This window comes from Nerophis lumbriciformis, linkage group LG18, assembly GCF_033978685.3.
Source record: "Nerophis lumbriciformis linkage group LG18, RoL_Nlum_v2.1, whole genome shotgun sequence".
Classification (NCBI taxonomy): domain Eukaryota; kingdom Metazoa; phylum Chordata; class Actinopteri; order Syngnathiformes; family Syngnathidae; genus Nerophis; species Nerophis lumbriciformis.
Window position 1 is genome coordinate 18,225,336 of NC_084565.2, and position 18,950 is coordinate 18,244,285.

The 18,950-nt window shown below is 36.9% G+C and overlaps 1 protein-coding gene across 7 annotated transcripts in view; it reads right to left on the bottom strand.

The window, feature by feature from the left end:
• eps15 (epidermal growth factor receptor pathway substrate 15) overlaps window positions 1-18,950 on the bottom strand; it is an 81,537-nt gene that overhangs the window by 32,266 nt on the left and 30,321 nt on the right. For 5 of the 7 annotated variants that reach the window (XM_061977776.2, XM_061977775.2, XM_061977774.2 and 2 more), the window contains exons 7-19: window positions 17,998-18,123; window positions 17,701-17,760; window positions 13,543-13,773; window positions 13,167-13,312; window positions 12,460-12,616; window positions 11,739-11,821; window positions 6,657-6,729; window positions 4,491-4,682; window positions 1,313-1,510; window positions 829-1,233; window positions 679-759; window positions 188-335; window positions 72-116 (exon numbers count right to left, since the gene is read on the bottom strand). In XM_061977776.2, the coding sequence (XP_061833760.1) occupies window positions 72-116; window positions 188-335; window positions 679-759; window positions 829-1,233; window positions 1,313-1,510; window positions 4,491-4,682; window positions 6,657-6,729; window positions 11,739-11,821; window positions 12,460-12,616; window positions 13,167-13,312; window positions 13,543-13,773; window positions 17,701-17,760; window positions 17,998-18,123 (1,945 nt within the window). Of the gene's footprint in view, window positions 1-71; window positions 117-187; window positions 336-678; window positions 760-828; window positions 1,234-1,312; window positions 1,511-4,490; window positions 4,683-6,656; window positions 6,730-11,738; window positions 11,822-12,459; window positions 12,617-13,166; window positions 13,313-13,411; window positions 13,774-17,700; window positions 17,761-17,997; window positions 18,124-18,950 lie in introns of those variants that run through there. The other 2 variants (XM_061977771.2, XM_061977777.2) reach the window with 2 other exon arrangements.

Genomic DNA, 18,950 nt, shown 5'->3' on the forward strand with positions numbered 1-18,950 from the left:
ACAAAAAAACATTATTATTATTTATTTCCTTAAACTAGTCTTTCCGCTCATCATCACCTCTGAGAACTCACTTGCAACATCCGGTTTTCCAAACAGATCGTTTTTAAATGGATCATCTACAAAAACAAATGTCACATTTTTAAACATGCACAGACTAGCCACATGTTAAGTATTTAATAAAGCTTACGATCTGTGAACGGGTCTGAATCAAAGAAGTCCATCTCAGGCAGGGCTGGCACTGAGCAAGGAGGACCAACTTGTGTTGACAAGGAGAATGCTTTGATTTCTGGAGGCTCTGCAGGTTTCTGTTTAACCTCTGGTTCTGGTATCACAACCTGTTGAATAGAGGCAATGACCAACTAACCAACTAGCTAACTTTGCCATCAGTCTTTCTTGTATAGTATTGCAACACTTGACATTACTTTTTTAATGTAAAAAGGTCCTGCTGCCTGCTTCTGCAGATTTGCTCTGTGATTGTATACACATTCTGTTTGAATTGCAATAGTCGTCTTTTGGGAACTTAGATAAAAAGCACCCTCTGTTGGTTGCTGCTCAATACTATCAATTGATACAAGAGGTACACATAGTCTTGTTTTTCAAATATTAACTTGATTAAATTCCATATGATAGAGGCCATTTCTAAAATAAATAAATCAGTTTATTATACCCCTTATTTACCTTTGATTGGTTTGTGTTGGATGACAGTGCCACATCATCTTGGACTTCTGAGGAGATGTCAGGTGAAAGATTACAGTGTTCCTATAGATGTCAAAGAAGATGCGTTACCAAAACATTTAGACATCTTTTTGACAGAATAATGTTTCATACATTGTCACTTTTCTCCTGGGGCTTAGTGAGGGTGTACATCTCAGAAGAGGCTAAACTAGTCATGAGGTCATCCAGGGCATCAGGTTGCAGTTTTTCCTCTTCTGGTGTCTTGGGTTGCTTGTCCTCCTTCTCTTCCGGGTTTTCTTCATTCACTACTTTCTCTGTTTGTTCTGAGAGTTCTTTCTGTTTGTGTGATCCATCAACAGTTTTTTCTTCTTTTAGCCCTTGAGGTTGGTCCTCCTGACAGAGGTCCTCCTGTAATGGTTCTCTGTGATTCCGCTTTGGCATGGGCCCTGGTGATCCATTGACCATGACGGGAGAATTGTCTTCAAGAGCTCTCTTCCAGCTCAGCTGAGCAGACACCGACCTCTCCTCCACCTGAAGGTCGTCCAGTTTCTGTTGAACCTGAACATCAGAGAGGATTATATATTAAAAGCGAAACGATATATCTAGAGAGTAAAAATACATGATGTTTCAACCTGACCTGGGACACTTGTGTGAAAGAGTCACGCACAGATTCTTGCAAAGGTGTGAGTTGCTCCTGAGCAGCTTGGACCTTATCCTGCAACCTTCTGCTCTCTTGCTGCAAAGCCAGAAGCTCTTCTCTAGCCTGGACCAACTCCTCCTCGTAATGATTTATTCTTTGCTCCTGCTCCTTGTGCTCTGACTGCAGCGATGAAATCTGAGAAAGTCAATGAGTGTCAAGAGTTAACTTTAATTGGCACACAACTTTACTACAATAAATAAGGATGTCTGTAAAAAGGGTAAGCACAAAAAACTATGCAACCTTTCAACGTTTAGAGGCCTGCCATTGTTAGGCATCCACATGGGCCGCAATCACCTGTGTGTGTTAATAGACGTGATCTGAAACACTGCGGATGTAATCCATTAGGCCAGTTTACAAAAACGTTTACAAAAAAAAGTTTAAAGTAAAAAAAACAAAAAAACAGCAAACCTTCATAAAAAGCTTCTCCAATGTATTTCAAATATTGACAGGAATGTGTTTGCAGTTTAATATAGATTACTTTTTTTTTTTACCAGATGTGAGATGACCCTGAATATAACCCCTTTTTCATTAACTATTTAAAAACCTATTTTTAGGCCACAAAAAGACATTTTCTTTTTAAGTCATGTTTTCAATATCGGTAAAATTTGTGATTGATGTAGTTATATTTTAAATGCAGTTATATTATAGTTGGTCATTGAATTATAGTTTATTTTGCTAATTATTAATTGAATAATAGCAATGTATAAACATGTCAGGAGGTTCCTGTTTAACTTTGTGTGTGGCCACTAGGGCTGCGAATCTTTGGGTGTCCCACGATTCGATTCAATATCGGTTCTTGGAGTCACAATTCGATTCAAAATCGATTTTTTTCGATTCAATGCGATTCTCGATACAAAAACAATATTTTCCCGATTCAAAACGATTCTTTATTCATTCAATACATAGGATTTCAGCAGGATCTACCCCAGGCTGCTGACATGCAAGCAGAGTAGTAGATTTTTGTAAAAAGCTTTTATAATTGTAAAGGACAATGTTTTATCAACTGATTGCAATAATGTAAATTTGTTTTAACTATTAAATGAACCAAAAAAATGACTTATTTTATCTTTGTGAAAATATTGGACACAGTGTGTTGTCAAGGTTATGAGATGCGATGCAAGTGTAAGCCACTGTGACACTATTGTTCTTTATTTTTTATTTTTTATAAATGTCTAATGATAATGTCAATGAGGGATTTTTAATCACTGCTATGTTAAAATTGTAACTAATATTGATACTGTTGTTGATAATATTAATTTTTGTTTCACTACTTTTGGTTTGTTCTGTGTCGTGTTTGTGTCTGCTCTCAATTGCTCTGTTTATTGCAGTTTTGAGTGTTGCTGGGTCGGGTTTGGTTCTGGAATTGGATTGCATTGTTATGATATTGCTGTGTATTGTTTTGTTGAAATGATTATTCAAAAAAAAAAAAAAAAAAAAAAATTTAAAAATTAAAAAGAAAATCAATTTAAAAAAAAAATGAGGATCGCGATTCGAATTTGAAACAATTTTTTCCCACACCCCTAGTAGCCACACAGTAAAAAGTATTTTTAAGAAGTGAAGTTAATTATTTTTATATAGCGCTTTTCTCTAGTGACTCAAAGCGCTTTACATAGTGAAACCCAATATCTAAGTTACATTTAAACCAGTGTGGGTGGCACTGGGAGCAGGTGGGTTAAGTGTCTTGCCCAAGGACACAACGGCAGTGACTAGGATGGCGGAAGCGGGGATCGAACCTGGAACCCTCAAGTTGTTGGCACGGCCACTCTACCAACCGAGCTATACCGCCCCAATCAAAGACCAAAGGCCAAAAAATATGGATTGATGCACAATATTTCATTACATAAAATCATGTTATGAGTTTAGGGAAATGATTACATTTAGCGCTTTTTCAATACATTTAGACTTTGGAAGTTTACTCTGTTGGAGTGCAAATGTTTAGATCTCGTGCAACCATGCTGCATATACACAGCCATTATGTAATCCATCCATCCATTTTCTACCGCTTATTCCCTTTGGGGTCGCGGGGGGCGCTGGAGCCTATCTCAGCTACAATCGGGCGGAAGGCGGGGTACACCCTGGACAAGTCGCCACCTCATCGCAGGGCCAACACAGATAGACAGACAACATTCACACTCACATTCACACACTAGGGCCAATTTAGTGTTGCAAATCAACTTATTCCCAGGTGCATGTCTTTGGAGGTGGGAGGAAGCCGGAGTACCCGGAGGGAACCCACACAGTCACGGGGAGAACATGCAAACTCCACACAGAAAGATCCCGAGTCCGGGATTGAACCCAAGACTACTCAGGACCTTCGTATTGTGAGGCAGATGCACTAACCCCTCTTCCACCGTGCTGCCCCATTATGTAATCTGTTATTATTATTACAAAGCAAATATTTTTGTAATATAAACAACTGTACAAAAACACAGTGTGTCAATATTACATTGGAATCATCTTGTATGCATGCCAATTGCATACAAGAGCTTTAATATTGCTCATGGTGACTATTTGTGTCATGAAACAAATATGTCTGCTTTAATTACTTGACAAAATAAAAACATAAATAATATATACATTATTTAGCAAGCAGTGTTTTCTTAATCTCAGCAACAGTTCTCAGTCATGTTAGAGCTGACACCACAATTGGTCAAATATTGCAATTCCAATTGTAATTTTTATTAGATATGATGTTACTTAGCCCTCCCAAAAATAACCGTGTTACTGTGCTTGTCGTAATAGGCACCAATCTGAAAATATCACCCTTCTTCTTTATAGTTGCTTTTTTAACTGGAGTAGGGGAAATGTGTGTTTTAGAAAGCATGTTCATGTAGACATGGCCTTGTATTCAGGTCAATACATTATTGGCGTTTTACTGCTATTATAATGTGGTACTGCATGACGACTGCAGGCTAATGACCCAATAACAATGTCGATAGTGTTTTGCTGTAGTAAGTCGGATAAAAAAGTTTGATTTGTGGTTTAATGCTTTTTTGGGGGCGATAAACAACATTTCTATTGGCAATCCATCCTAAAATTTTGGAATTTTGTTGTTGGTCATATAAAGTGTAAACTAAAACATGTATTAGCCAATATTAATATTTCTTTTGCCTACTCGGTTTTCAGGGATTTCTGCCAGACCCACCAGTTGGGTCTCTTGGTTGGTCTGCTTGCGGATGTAAGCCAACTGCTCCTCCAGGGAGACCTTCTGTTGGTCCAGCTCCTCCAAAGCCTCCTGGATCTTCTGACGCTGAGTCTGGAGTTGATGCAGATCCTTGCTCTCTCTTGCCACCTCATCCTGCAAGTCCTGTGGACATCAACAAATGAAAATTTATATTATTTTGTGATTTAGGGATAAATACCTTCATGAGAAAACTGATGTTTAAATTTGAAAATTATCTTATTATACAGATAACCAATCCTAGGTGTAGTTATGTTAGGTACCAATCGTATATATGGAAAACACTGGTATCTGTGCCTTTTATAGAATGCGTAGGCGCATTTTTAAAGTATATACTGTATATATACATATATATATATATATATATATATATATATATATATATATATATATATATATATATATATATTTATTTTTTTTATTGCTGCTTGTATTTATTTATCAGATGCCTTTTACTGAATATGCACAAGCACTGTTTTTTATTATGTGATAATGCCTTTTATACTGTATTTTGTTTGATTTATGTACTGTATGTATGTATTGTATGTCAACTTGGACCATGGAGTCTGAAATAAAGCTTGATTGATTGATTTCAATAAATAAGTAAATATACACTGCCTTAAAAAAGTGTCCTCCGCTCCCTTAGATATTGCTTCTACAAATGAAATCACGGTCAATCTGATTTGGCGCTCTTTTAAGAATTTGAAAAAAGATTATTTTTAATGTCAAAGTAAAGATAACTGTATAAATGGATAGATAGATAGTAGGGCTGCAACTAACGATTAATTTGATAATCGATTAATCTGTTGATTATTACTTCGATTAATCGATTAATAATCGGATAAAAGAGACAAACTACATTTCTATCCTTTCCAGTATTTTATTGAAAAAAACCAGCATACTGGCACCATACTTATTTTGATTGTTGTTTCTCAGCTGTTTGTACATGTTGCAGTTTATAAATAAAGGTTTATAAAAATAAAAATAATAATTTAAATAAAAAAATTGCCTCTGCGCATGCGCATAGAATTGATCCAACGAATTGATGACTAAATTAATCGCCAACTATTTTTATAATCGATTTTAATCGATTAGTTGTTGCAGCCCTACTGGATAGACAAATACAAAGGAAAAGGAAGGACATTTATGTACTTGCTATTTATGGATTTGTTAAACTATGTTCTGCACCAAAAATCCCTCCACATCATCCACTGCTCGCCAGTGTTACCACATCTTAAGTTATTGCGTAGAAATATATGGAAATAACTACAAAAGTTGAAAAAAAAAATACTGACAATTAATGATTTTGGTGCATTTGCAAACAGATAAGATTATACACTACCCAATGTACAACAATATTTCTCAACAAAAGAAGAGGAACATTATAACCTTTGTGACAAATTTAACTTATAACATGTGTATGCATGTACAACATTTAAAACCATGTGGAGTTAAATTATGGAATAGATTATGCAAAGAAGTCGAACAGTCTACTAATATTACCTATATTACAAACCCAAAGTGTTTACAACATACATGGAAGAAGAATCCTGATATACATCCTGATCTTGAAATGAACTATGTAGTTTAATCATTGTATCTGTTAGATGATCTTATTATTCTATGTAAATACAGTATATACTGTATGCTTCATTGTAAAGAGCAAGTTACACAAAGTTGGAAACATCTCAATGTGTGTATCTGTCATAAACAAACACGACGTCATATGCATCTCCATCAAAAATAAATTCTCACAAGCGAAGAGTTCTGCATGTGCAGGTATCAATAAAATAATTAGTAACAAATACAACAAAATAAATAGTGTATCTTAAGAAACCAATACAAAATCAATGCAAGAGTATCTTGAAAAAAATATATATTTTTGAGAGAGATAACTGTCTCATGAAGCAGTCATTTCCCAAAAAAAGTGTTCTTTCATGAGGCTCAGAGCATCCAGACTCCTACTGCATTACTATTTCAACAAAATCAGCCACATCAAAACTTCTTTGCCCTTCCCTGAACAGTAGAAATAAGTAATACTCAAACACCTGGTAGTAAGAAAATAAAAATGAATACTTAAAAGAAAAAATGCCGTCTTACCTGGACCTCGCTGCTGCGCTCACGGATAGCCTCTTCATTCTCCTTGATTTCCTCTTCCACTGTGATTTTTTCCCTGGGGATCCAGCACAACAGATTAGCCACTGAAGACAAAAAGGGTAAATTAACATTTGAGTTGAGGATGTCGTTGTGGATTGCGCAGCCCTTTGAGACACTAGTGATTAAGGGCTATATAAATAAACGTATATTGATTGATTGATTGATTGATTGATTGATTGATTGATTGAAGCCCACCTGGCTCTGTTGAACACCCTGCAGTGCCTGAGCCTCGCTTCCACCTGCTGTCCTGGATAACCATGACCACTCAAATCAAATCCACAGCGATGAGTGTGTGCGATCGAAACGCAAATTAGGCCGAGACTCGGAATGCTAAGGATGAAGAGGCACTGCAGGAACTGCAGACGGCAGTGGCAGGCATACTTGCTGTATTAGACCAAGTCTCAGTGAGAGCGAAGAAGGAGACAAGAAAGTGTGTCGCGCTTCTGCCTATTTAGTTCGAGAGTACTATTTGTAAAAAGATATAAAAGGCTGACTTGTTCAAAGATACTTTACCTCCTTCATATCGTCGTCGCTTTTACAATACAATTTATTTCAATCTGCCAGAAAACATTTATTTAGGCAGAAATATTGCAGAATAACATTACAAAACATCTTTGACAAAGCATGTTCGTATTGTAAGACAATTTTACGTTTTGTTGGTTGGACCGGATGTGACGCGCTATAATTGTAAATGTGTGAATGGTATGAGAAAAGACTTGACATTTTTGACGAAAGACTCCAATGAAAGTGGCTTGAGACTTCCTCTGTACCATCTTTTTTCTGCTGAGCTTTCATTCCATCTTAATAAAAGCAGTTCGAATAATGTACATTTTATGTTTTTTAAGCACTCAACTATCATGTAAATACGGACATGAAGCTCCTCCTCTTTACAAGTGGCAAAGCGCAACAGCAGCATTTGCTCCAATGTTGTCTCACCGCGATTGAGGCTAAAATAGTCTTGTCCTCAGAACGACTTGCCATGGCTTTGAACCTGAGACTTCTATAATGTCCCACTTTCTTTGTGCATTTCTGCTCGCTATTTTCTCGCTTGTGGCTTCACAGTAACTAGACGCCATTAGATTTCCTCAAGTCACAGAACAGGCCAAAGATCAAAAAGAAGTCAGAATGTTAATATCGCATTAAAAAAAATGTACGTCGTAAAAGGAACGTATAGTTAATGCGGTATTATCACTTTAACTTTGACAGCCCTAATTATTTAATATTGTAGAATCTGTCATAATCTATGTTGTTTTGTAGTTGTCGTTGGTTTCAGATGAGTCACGTTTTTACGAGTTGTGTATTTTATTCCCTCGTAGTCGAGATGATGTCATCTTCAATATCTGTCCAGTTATTTGATCTCTTTAGCAACAAGTACTTTGTATTCTTTCTGTCCTCCATTTAACTTGATGTAGATTTTATAGTTGGCACGCCAAGTGCTCTGTATTTTCCCCTGCTTCCACAACTCTTGTGCTTTCTTGGCGATATCAGCGTTGCGTTTTGTCAAATATTCATTTATGTAGACAGATGTTCCCTTCAGTTTCGCTTGCTGCCTCAGCAAAGCCACTTTGTTGTTCTTGTTGGTGAACTTTATGACAATGACAGGTGTGGTGTTATTCCTGCTAGTCATTAGAATGCATGTTTCGATGTTGTTGACATCCACATTCACCGCCTATGATTGAAAATAGAAAGTTGGCCATATGTTGCAATGTTGAAGCAGCAGCATCTTGTCCTCCTCGGTTATCAGCTGCTCCACCATTAGGCATGCGTGTTATCTGACAACCAGTCATAATCACATTGTTCATGCGGTCAGACTACTTTTCTTCCTGAATCTGACACATTATTTGAGATATGTGATTCTTTTGCTTCTTTAAAACCCTCACTATCTCCCCTTGTCCAATCCCTTATCGCGTTTTTTCTTCCCAGGTTTCTTGGGTTGGACGAATTTGAAGCTTGGGGGTTAGAAGTGGTTAGCTTGTCTTGCTAGATTGAATTTAGTTTAACTGAGTACAAAATGGTTCAAAAAACTTGAATCACAACAGTGCTCTTTCCATTCCCGTCCTTCCTCACAGGAAGTGACATTAAAAAAAAACACTGTGGCCTCGTGGTTAGCATGTAGGCCACACAGTCAAAAGATCTGGGTTCATATCTCTGTTTGGGCATCTCTGTGTTTCTTAACCATAGGGACCTAGAAGGCGCACAAAAAATATCTGTTTCTCAGCTGTGGTCTGTATGGGCTGCTGCGGTACTCAGTTTTGATACACCTTTCCAGCACTTGCGCCAGTAATGACAATATCAAACAAACAAAAGAAGTCTGGAACTAAAGCCATAGAGATGTTTTGTAGGTGCAAAAATTATGATTTGAGTGTTGAAGCTGTATTTTCATTTGCACCTACAGTTTATTGACAGTTTATTTAAGAAAGTTATAAATTATTTTTTTATGATAAATTTTGTTAGAATGTATTTATTTTAGCACTGCGTAATTGTAGGTAAATTCTTTTCATCAGTTTTTATTAATGAGCCCCATCTTTTGCAGTATATTTGGTTAGTATTTATTTTTGTAATCAGCCTGACCTAAGCCTTGATGTTCATCTTTGTGATTAACATATGGTTTCATAACATTTGATAAGGTTTATCCTGTTAAACTGTAAGTATGTTAGATATAACTATTGAACACAATTCAAATTAAGAGTAAGATTAGTATTTCAGTGGGCTCTGTAGTGGAAAACTTGGGGCCCCAAGGTCAAAGAGTTTAAAGGCTTTCTGGGTGGCTGGGGCCACACTTTGGCTCCCGCGCATACTGGGGGACTAATATAGTGTGCATTAGGGGTGTAACGGTACACAAAAATTTCGGTTCGGTACGTACCTCGGTTTAGAGGTCACGGTTCGGTTCATTTTCGGTACAGTCAAAAAACAACAAAATATACAATTTTGGGTTATTTATTTACCAAGTTTGCAAAATCTTCCACCAAAAATGTTTTTCTTAGTGGAATATTTGATGTGAAGTAATCGGAACCTTGGATAGGTCAATAATTCATAATAACATTGATTTTGATTCAATATTATGTTTTGAGCAATGACAGTTTGAAAAAAACAAAAAAAAACAGCATTGTTTTATTAGTCAACATTGCAACTTTTTCTAAATTACATTTAACCTTTAAGCTTTTTTATTTCACTTTTGTTATGTTTTTGTTTATTTTAATAGTATTTTTAGAATGTGCCGTGAGCCTTTAAAACATTAGCTGTGGGCCGCAAATGGCCTCCGGGGCACACTTTTGACACCCCTGCTATAGATAATAAAAAATTTAATCTGATAAATCTATGGATAAAAAGCAGAGCCTGGCGAGCATGCGCGTTTATCATAACTCTCTCGCTCTCTTTGTCTCTGCCCCTCCCTCACGAATGCTGCTGCACACACAATGTTTTGTTTTTAACCCCTTCTTAACCCTGAACGTACAGTAACGACCTGCTGAAGTTGATGTTGTGTTCTTGAGTGAGTGATATTCAGAATTCCCATGGTTGTGAACGTAGCACGCCTGTAAGGTGATTGGCGAAGAAGAAGGAAGCGTTGCTGTTGCCGATGAATGGTCTATTGTCGATCTTTTTCATATATGTGGGCTTTGTACCGAGGATGTCGTTGTGGCTTGTGCAGCCCTTTGAGACACTTGTGATTTAGGACTATATAAATAAACATTGATTGATTGATTGATTGATATATAAGGCGCACCAGATTATAAGGCGCATTAAAGGAGTCATATTATTAAAAAAAAATTCTAAATTGAAAACACTTCCTTGTGGTTTACATAACATGTAATTGTGGTTCTTTGGTCACAATGTTGCATAGATTATGTTTTACAGATCATCTTCAAGCTGCTTTCTGACAGTCACTTCAGGATGTGCCGTTTTGTGGGCGGTCTTATTTACGTGGATCACCTTCGGCACCATCTTCTCCCCGTCATCTTTGTTGTACTGGTGTAGCGTGCAAGGACGGGAGTAAAAGAAGTGTCAAAAGATGGAGCTAACTGTTTTAATGACATTCAGACTTTACTTAAATCAATAACGGAGCAGCATCTCCTCATCCGCCGGAAATGTGTCCCGTGAAAAACCGTCCGACTGGAACTCCTTGGTAACTAAAGTTCCTTGGGTGATAATGTAAACTCACTATACTGGTATGTTTTAGCGCTTTCATGGCAGATATAAGTAAGAACTTTACACTACTTTATATTAGAAATGGCAACAGCGGAGGATGAATGTCCCATAACAAGAAGATAGAGAAGAAGAAGCTTATCGACTACGGGGTGCACACGGACAACAAAGGCGGACGCGCGCAATTTTTCAGGACTTATGTAGATCCCAAATACAGATCAGCCAGTACCAGAAGGAAAGAAAAGTTGCTTTTGCATATTATTGCGAATCAAAACGGCAAATAATATGTCTTACCTTACACACACACTATAATAAAACTTGTATGTTGAAGCACAGAACAATCCATTAAGCGGTGCAGCTTTATAGCTTACCAAAGTCGTACTAAAACATTCTGATAGATTTTTGAGCGCCTTATGTAATGTTCTATATTTTCAATGGAACATATAAAATGTTGGTGTTGTTTACTTTAAACATATTGCAATTTACACATATCTCTTGTGTGACTGCCATTATATTGCAGTTTACATGTATCTCTTATGTTTGACTGCCATCTACTGGTCACACTTATCATTACACCATGTACCAAATAAAATTGCTTCGAGGTCGGTAAGCAAAACCAGAATTATTCCGTACATTAGGTGCACCTGGTTATAAGGCGCACTGTTGAGTTTTGAGGGAGGGAAAAAGGATTTTAAGTGCGCCTTACAGTCACGAAAATACGGTAATTTACTTCAAGAGGGTGTACCCAAATTTGCATTCTTAAATTATCCCAATAGACATGATGACTTTCAAATGGTACGAAAATGATATGCTTCACAATGAAAATAGATAACTGTCTTATGCTACAATTGTTGGTTGTTTGTGAGGCGAAACAAATTTTACCTTTGTAGTTCAACAATCTCATTGCTAAGCGAGTCCAACTCCTTGATAGCAGAGAAGTCAGCTGACAGGTTTGCCATGTTGTTCTGGACAAATAAAACACAGGGATGAGTTAAATCGAAGCAAAGTACCACATATTTAATCTGTTGGAACTCAAGCTATTATTGTCCTGAAAGCAGCATATTTACAACACAACAAGCAATTGATAGCAATGCACTGATTGCGTTCACAAATCGTCGCACAATACAATAAACGTGATGGCATATTGTGAGGGAAAGAAGTTGGAGAGTACAAACTCACTCAGTGAGGGGCGGATCCATTTGCATGTGAACGGGGCAGAGAGTAAAAGTGAAAAATGCAGACGAGAGGAAGAAAAATAAATAGTTGCAATGAGAGCAAAGGAAAAAGACAAGCCAAAACGCAATGCAAGAAAAACAGCTAAGAATGTATGCTTTTATTGTTACACCCTATGTAAACGTGTAATACTATTTAGCAGTGCAGAGCACAAAGCAAAGGACAGGTCTGCTGTTTCCAATCTTGACTCTTTTGACCAAATAAAAACAACAATAATCCTGTATCTCCACTTTGTAATTTTTTTAACATTCACAGATGTCTCAGTGCTAAATCTGTAAAACATTGTGGTGTGTTTTCATCAAAAATGTTAGTGGAAAAGTGAAATAGAAAAAAAAGAATAATTACCAGATAATCATTCCCCATATCTTACCTGTTTGATGTTCTGCCTGTCAGAGGGAGGGATCATCTCCAGCGAGAGGCTCTGTGGAGGGTCGAGGCCTCTCTTCAACTTCTGATTGATCAGATGGAGTGCCAGGGCGAACTGCTCTCGGGTCAGTTTTCCAATGTCGCCAATGTCACAAAGCTCCCTGAGGGAAAACAACAGCGCCCGGGTTACAAAACAGACTAACGATTATTTCCCTATCATGGTCGTTAAACAGAGGCAACAAAAATAGCAAGACTAAAGTTAATTAGAGCAAATCTATAGGGTGTGTGATTTTCCTGATCTCGACAACCGTGCAATGTCAGTTTTCCATTCAGAGAAATATTGATGTTAGATACAATTTCCTTTCAAATCATATTTTAAAAACAGATTACACATACACAAGTGTATCTCTAATATTATAATTAAATTTACCATTTGGAAGTTGGGGCAGCATGATTATGACAAAAATACCACAATAATTTTTATCAATTCAGAAATCACAATTATTCATTATGTTAGGTAGAACAGTGTTTCCCACAGGTGGTCAATCTACTTGCGGCAATGGGGTCCTGGAGGTGAATGTGGAGCAGCCAAATTGGTGATTGGATTAATGTGATTGATTGTGCAACCTTAGTGGAAGCTACTTTAAAAACTCAACCTCATCTTCAGAAACTGACAATGAATCAAAATAATGCAACAAAAGTGTCTTTTACCAGATGTGTGCAAGCGTAGCAGAAGGCAGCCCAGTTTTGAGGAATATATCTCTGACTTCAGGTCCGGACACAAGCCCATCCATGTCTGCGTCTGTCTTGTTGAAGATTTCGTCATATTTGGACTTGTCCGCTGGTGACACCACCCACTAAGCAGATTCAAAAACATGCATTAAACAACATCTCTATATGATGAAAACAGCTGATGAAAGAAAGCTAGCTAATGCATACATGTAAAAATTGTTTACCTTCACATTGCCTTTGGACTGCTTCTTTTGGAAAACACACTGCACTACCCAGTTTGAAATCATTTTAAAGCAACAATAACTAAATAAAGCACCTTAAACATGTGTGATGCCGCAAATGATAGTATACTCACAGGCGCGGCTGTTGGTACAGGGACAGGAGGAGGGGCGAGTTTAGAGGGATGGGGCATGGTCTTAGAGCCAGCATGGGAGGCACGACTGTCTTTGACAGAAGGGGGAGAGGGTAACAAGGGCATCACAGGAGGTATCACAGGTTTTTTCCTCTTGGAGAGTGGAATCAAGGGAGGTGGGAGGGACATGGGAACAGATTCTCCTTCCAGAGCTCTGTAAACCAGATACATGGCCTGAAAAAGCAAGGGGTTGGCAATTCAATAAATCTGAGCTATATTCAAACATTAATCTTAAATAGCACATGAAACATCAGTGTCCAGGTTTTATCAGTCTTACTAAAAGTAATGGTAATTCAAAATTATATATGAGCTCCAAATAAGAAGAAGAATTAGAAGTGGAAAGTACATTTGTGGAACAATATGATATATGAAAAACAGTTTACTTCCACTAGCTCACAACAACGGACGATGTTAATTGGCAAAACTTGGTTTAATTTCTTATTACACCTAAAATCCAAAGTAAAATATTATCAACACCTCAGCTATGTTGGAGACTATGTGGTTCCTTAAATGCACATCATACACATACTATTGAAGTTGTGTAAAACAACAATTATTTTGGGAGAAGGTACATTCAATTCTGGTCAAGGTGCTTGGATGTAAGATTCCAATGACATGTGTTACTTTGTATATGAGGCACAGCACCAGTGGTGCAGAGAGAGGATCACTGTTTGGCTAGGGTACTTTTTATAGCTTAGAGAAAAGCCATCACTAGAAAGTGGTACAATCTTTAACTCCTAACCCAGCACCAGTGACATTTTTAAGGAAATATTGATTTTATACTACATTTGAGTGAACACTGGTTTAAAAAAAGAGGCCTTATGAAGACAGTTTATTCAGAAAAAGCCCTCCAGTACATTGCATGAAAGCACCTTTTTGATGCAAGACAAATACTGAAAGGGGAAGAATTGTTTTTATTAATTAATGTCTTAATGTATTCTCTCACAAGCTCTTTGTTCTTTACGCAAAAACCGTATTGCAATTCATACAGGTGTATTACTATTTGTTTTCCTTGTTGGTATTACTCTAAGTAAAATAGGGCAATAATGGAAAACAATTATATCACAACACTTTTCTTTATATCATTCGATAATGATATAGATCACAAAATGAAATCGCTTTCTGTCATGCTTATTCTTGCTGTTCATTGCTAGGTGAGATGTTAAGACATCAGAAGGTTATCTTTAATTGAAATATTTACTTTTTGTCAGGGGTTCAACATGACAGGTGTACTGAAGAACATGATCAACATACAAACGTTTAGATGAAGGGTATGGAACCTATGGCTCTCGAGCCAGATGTGGCTCTTTTGATGACTGCATCTGGCTCTCAGATAAATCATAGCTGACATTGCTTAACACGATAAGTAATGACAAAATCGGCTGGTAATCACAGTGTTAAAAATAACGTTCAAAATATAAAAGATTCTCATGCATTTTAATCCATCCATCCATTTCCACCGCACCTGATCAAGAAGTCGCATTAATGGTAAGAAGTATTTTATTTATTAGTGGTTAGCTTCAGAATAACAATGCTATTAAAAAGAATGAGAAACTTATTATACTGTAAAAATGTTGGTCTTACTTAAAAACGCACGCATTTAGTTGTACTCAGGGTTAAAAAATATTATATGGCTCTCACGGAAATACATTTTAAAATATTTGGCTTTCATGGCTCTCTCAACCAAAAAGGTTCCCGACCCCTGGTTTAGATGAATAAAGTGGGTGCATATATTTAAACAAAAATAAATCTGACGCTTGGTATGTTTTGAAAGAGCTCACAAACACCAGTTATACAGGCATAGCCTTGGATAACTATTTAGGGGGCCGGTGTAAACTGTGACATGTGTTGCGGGGCTGCAATAAAGGCAGAATTGGGTTATCATTGGAAAACAGTAGGACATTGTGAATGCACACTTCAATTCGAAGGAAAAGTAGTACACATTTGTCGGCACATTTTAAGGAGTCTTTGTGAAAAAAAAATGGTAAAATGGGTTATACTTGTCTTCAAGGTACTCAAAGCGCTTTGACACTATTTTCACACACATTTACACACTGATAGTGGGAGCTGACATGCACGGCCCTAACCACGACCCATCAGGAGCAAGGGTGAGTTGTCTTCCCCAAAGACACTACCGACATGACTAGGATGGTGGCAGCAAGGGATCAAACGGGGAACCCTCAGGTTGCTGGCACGGCTGCTCTCCCAACCGAGCCACGGCGTGCACTCTGATTTGGTGAGTATTCGTGCGGCGTGATGAGGTCAGCCACCCCGTGTTGCGAGGGTTTTCCACTGCCTGAAACTGCTGCGTGATGAGGTCAGCCACCCCATGTTGCGAGGGTTTTCCACTGCCTGAAACTGCCTTTATCTACCTTTGCATGCACTATTGGTTGGTGGGGCGAGTCAGTTGTTGGTGTGAAACTCGTGTTACAATTGCCGTACTGTTAACTTTAATGGTGACTGAGCATTTTTCTCCTTACTGGTATTAATTACCACCTTGGTTCTGTTCTGTTGTCGTTTTAAAATATACAGTGGAACCTCGATTTACAAACCTAATTGGTCTTGAACAAGGTTCGTAAATCAAAAACTTTGTATAATGAAGCAAATTTCTCCATAAGAAACAATGAAAATATGAATAATGGATTCCAGCCTTGACAAAGGTATACATTTTAGTGAAGGTTTGTAGACTTTGAACACAATATAAAGTGCTATAAAGTACTGTATATTAAACAAACATAACACCTTAGTGATGGATCTATTTCTATTTAATAACAAAGCCAAAACAATAACAACAAGCTGAACAGTCATCTGTATGCGCTGCTCTGCCAACACGTGTACATACACAGAACTACTTTTGATGCCCTTACAAACAATCAGAAATTACAAAAATCCCTGACTTTAACAACCAAAATGCCACAATAACAAACATTTAAGAAATGTAAATCCACTTCTAAAAATAAGCAAAATCGGCAAAAGAGGAACTGGTGACAAGTGGAGAGAAAAGAGCAGACAGAGGTAGAAAGGAAAGGGGCGGGGGGGTAGGAGCCTGTTTGTGTGTGTGTGTGTGTGTGTGTGTGTGTGTGTGTGTGTGTGTGTGTGTGTGTGTGTGTGTGTTCATGGAAAAGGCACCAATGAATAGTAGTGCCATTTTCTCTGCTGTGATGCAAGTCTGCTTTGGCATATTTTTCCAGAAAAGTAAATTCTCATCCAAATTAAAAACTTGCTGTGGTACAAAGCCTGCTTCCTCAATCCCATCAATACAAGCAAGCACAAAATGGCTGCCAGTAGGACACAAAATAAATGAATGAATGAAGCGTTCGCACACAGGCATACTTGGCTACATCTAATAGTTTGTGAACCAAAAAGTTTGCAAAGAGAGTTATTTCCTTTCCATGTTCTCATGCACTCAAATCATTATTAAAGCTTTAACAATTTTTTATACATAATAAAGCCTCAATCATTATAACCTATTTCTAACTTATGCACCTCCACCATGTCCTGAATAATTAGAGCATTTACTGTATGATGCCTACCTTATTTAGCTAAATGAGAAGTGCATATAATTAGACAACTAAGAATTGCGTAATACATACCTATTAAACACTACTACAGACTTTAACCCTAACATAAAAAACTTTGTTAAATAATATTGTCAATAAAAACAGAGTCATTATTTTTGATAAAGCAAATAATAAAAACTATATATACATATATATATATATACATATACATATATATATATATATATATATATATATATATATATATATATATATATATATATATACAGTATATATACTGTATATACATACATATTTATATATACTGTATATATATATATACATATATATATATGTATATACATATATATATATATACATATATATATACAGTATATATATACATATATACTGTATATACATACATACATATATATATATATCCATCCATTTTCTACCGCTTATTCCCGCACTGGAGCCTATCTCAGCTACAATATATATATATATATATATATACACACAGTATATTGTATTGGATTATGAGATTGTTCTGGTGTACCTAACATATTGACCACATTAAGCCTAACGAGAAAAGTCTTACCACAGAGAATTCATCTTTGTCCAACATGCCATCTCTGTCAATGTCACTGAGCTCCCACACCTTTAAATCACAAAGCAAATTAAATTGTTTAATATATACCATCATCACAAACCTTCTGTATTTGGTGGAAATTCACACATCTTTCTCTTCCACTCTCCACAACTCATGAGATCACATCCTTTCCTAACATTTTGACTGATCAGATTACTTTCTTGTGGTATACAAATTGAAAACATCTCCCTTTCTGATTTCAAAAACACATTTTCTTTGACATAGCTTGTTTCTGGCAGCTCATACCCGGCCCAAAATGTCCACTGGCAGTTTAGAGTTGAGTAGGACCGGCTTGACTTTGTCCCCTGTTAACATGCCGTTTAATGGACCAAGACTGTCAAAGATGGCGTCAAACTTCAACTTCTCTTCAGGCTGACAGAAAAACAAAATGAGAAAGAAAAGGACATACATTTACATTTTCTGTATTGTCTACATGGGTCCTATTTTTGATGATGACATTTAAAATTTTGAGGGAAAGAATGCAGGCATCTCACATAGTTGCAGTGTTATGTTTGTTGCTAATATTGTCTACTGCCTAATCTACCACTGCATGCGCTTTATAATGTTGGTTGCGCAATTTAGGGTGTAAAACTAATTTATGTTACACTTTTCTTACTGTTTACAATGAACTCATCGGCGATACCAATATAATGGAAAAACAAGTTGACTATATATTGAAGCAATTATCATATATTTCTGATTTATAACACCAAAAGATTTACAAAGTTTGCAAGTAAATAGATATGATCAAAATAATATACATCTCACAGAGAGTCCTGAGCCATTTTGTGAGAAAAGTAGCAAGCCAATCACGTGATCCGTTACATGCATGTTGGAACTGTGGTTCCCTTCACAACAAAACCACTAGTAATCATGCAAACTTCATGAAAGACAACCACAACTTTTTTGGGACAAATGATCCATACCAGAACCTTATATTTTGGAGCCCGGACACAAGGAGGATGAGCAACAGGCCCCAGAAGCTGAGTGCTCAATGGCTCCAGCTTCAGTGAACCAATACGTATTGCTAAGTGCTAACCAAGAAGACATACAAACTAACCATAATAAATCAAACACTTTCTGTACAATGTCTACTCTCGCTAAGATGCCGTCCAACGAGTAAGTCACAAAATCCTGTTTAGATACAGAATTCATTACAATCCTCACGAAGAGGAATGTAATTAAAAAAGTAAAGTAAA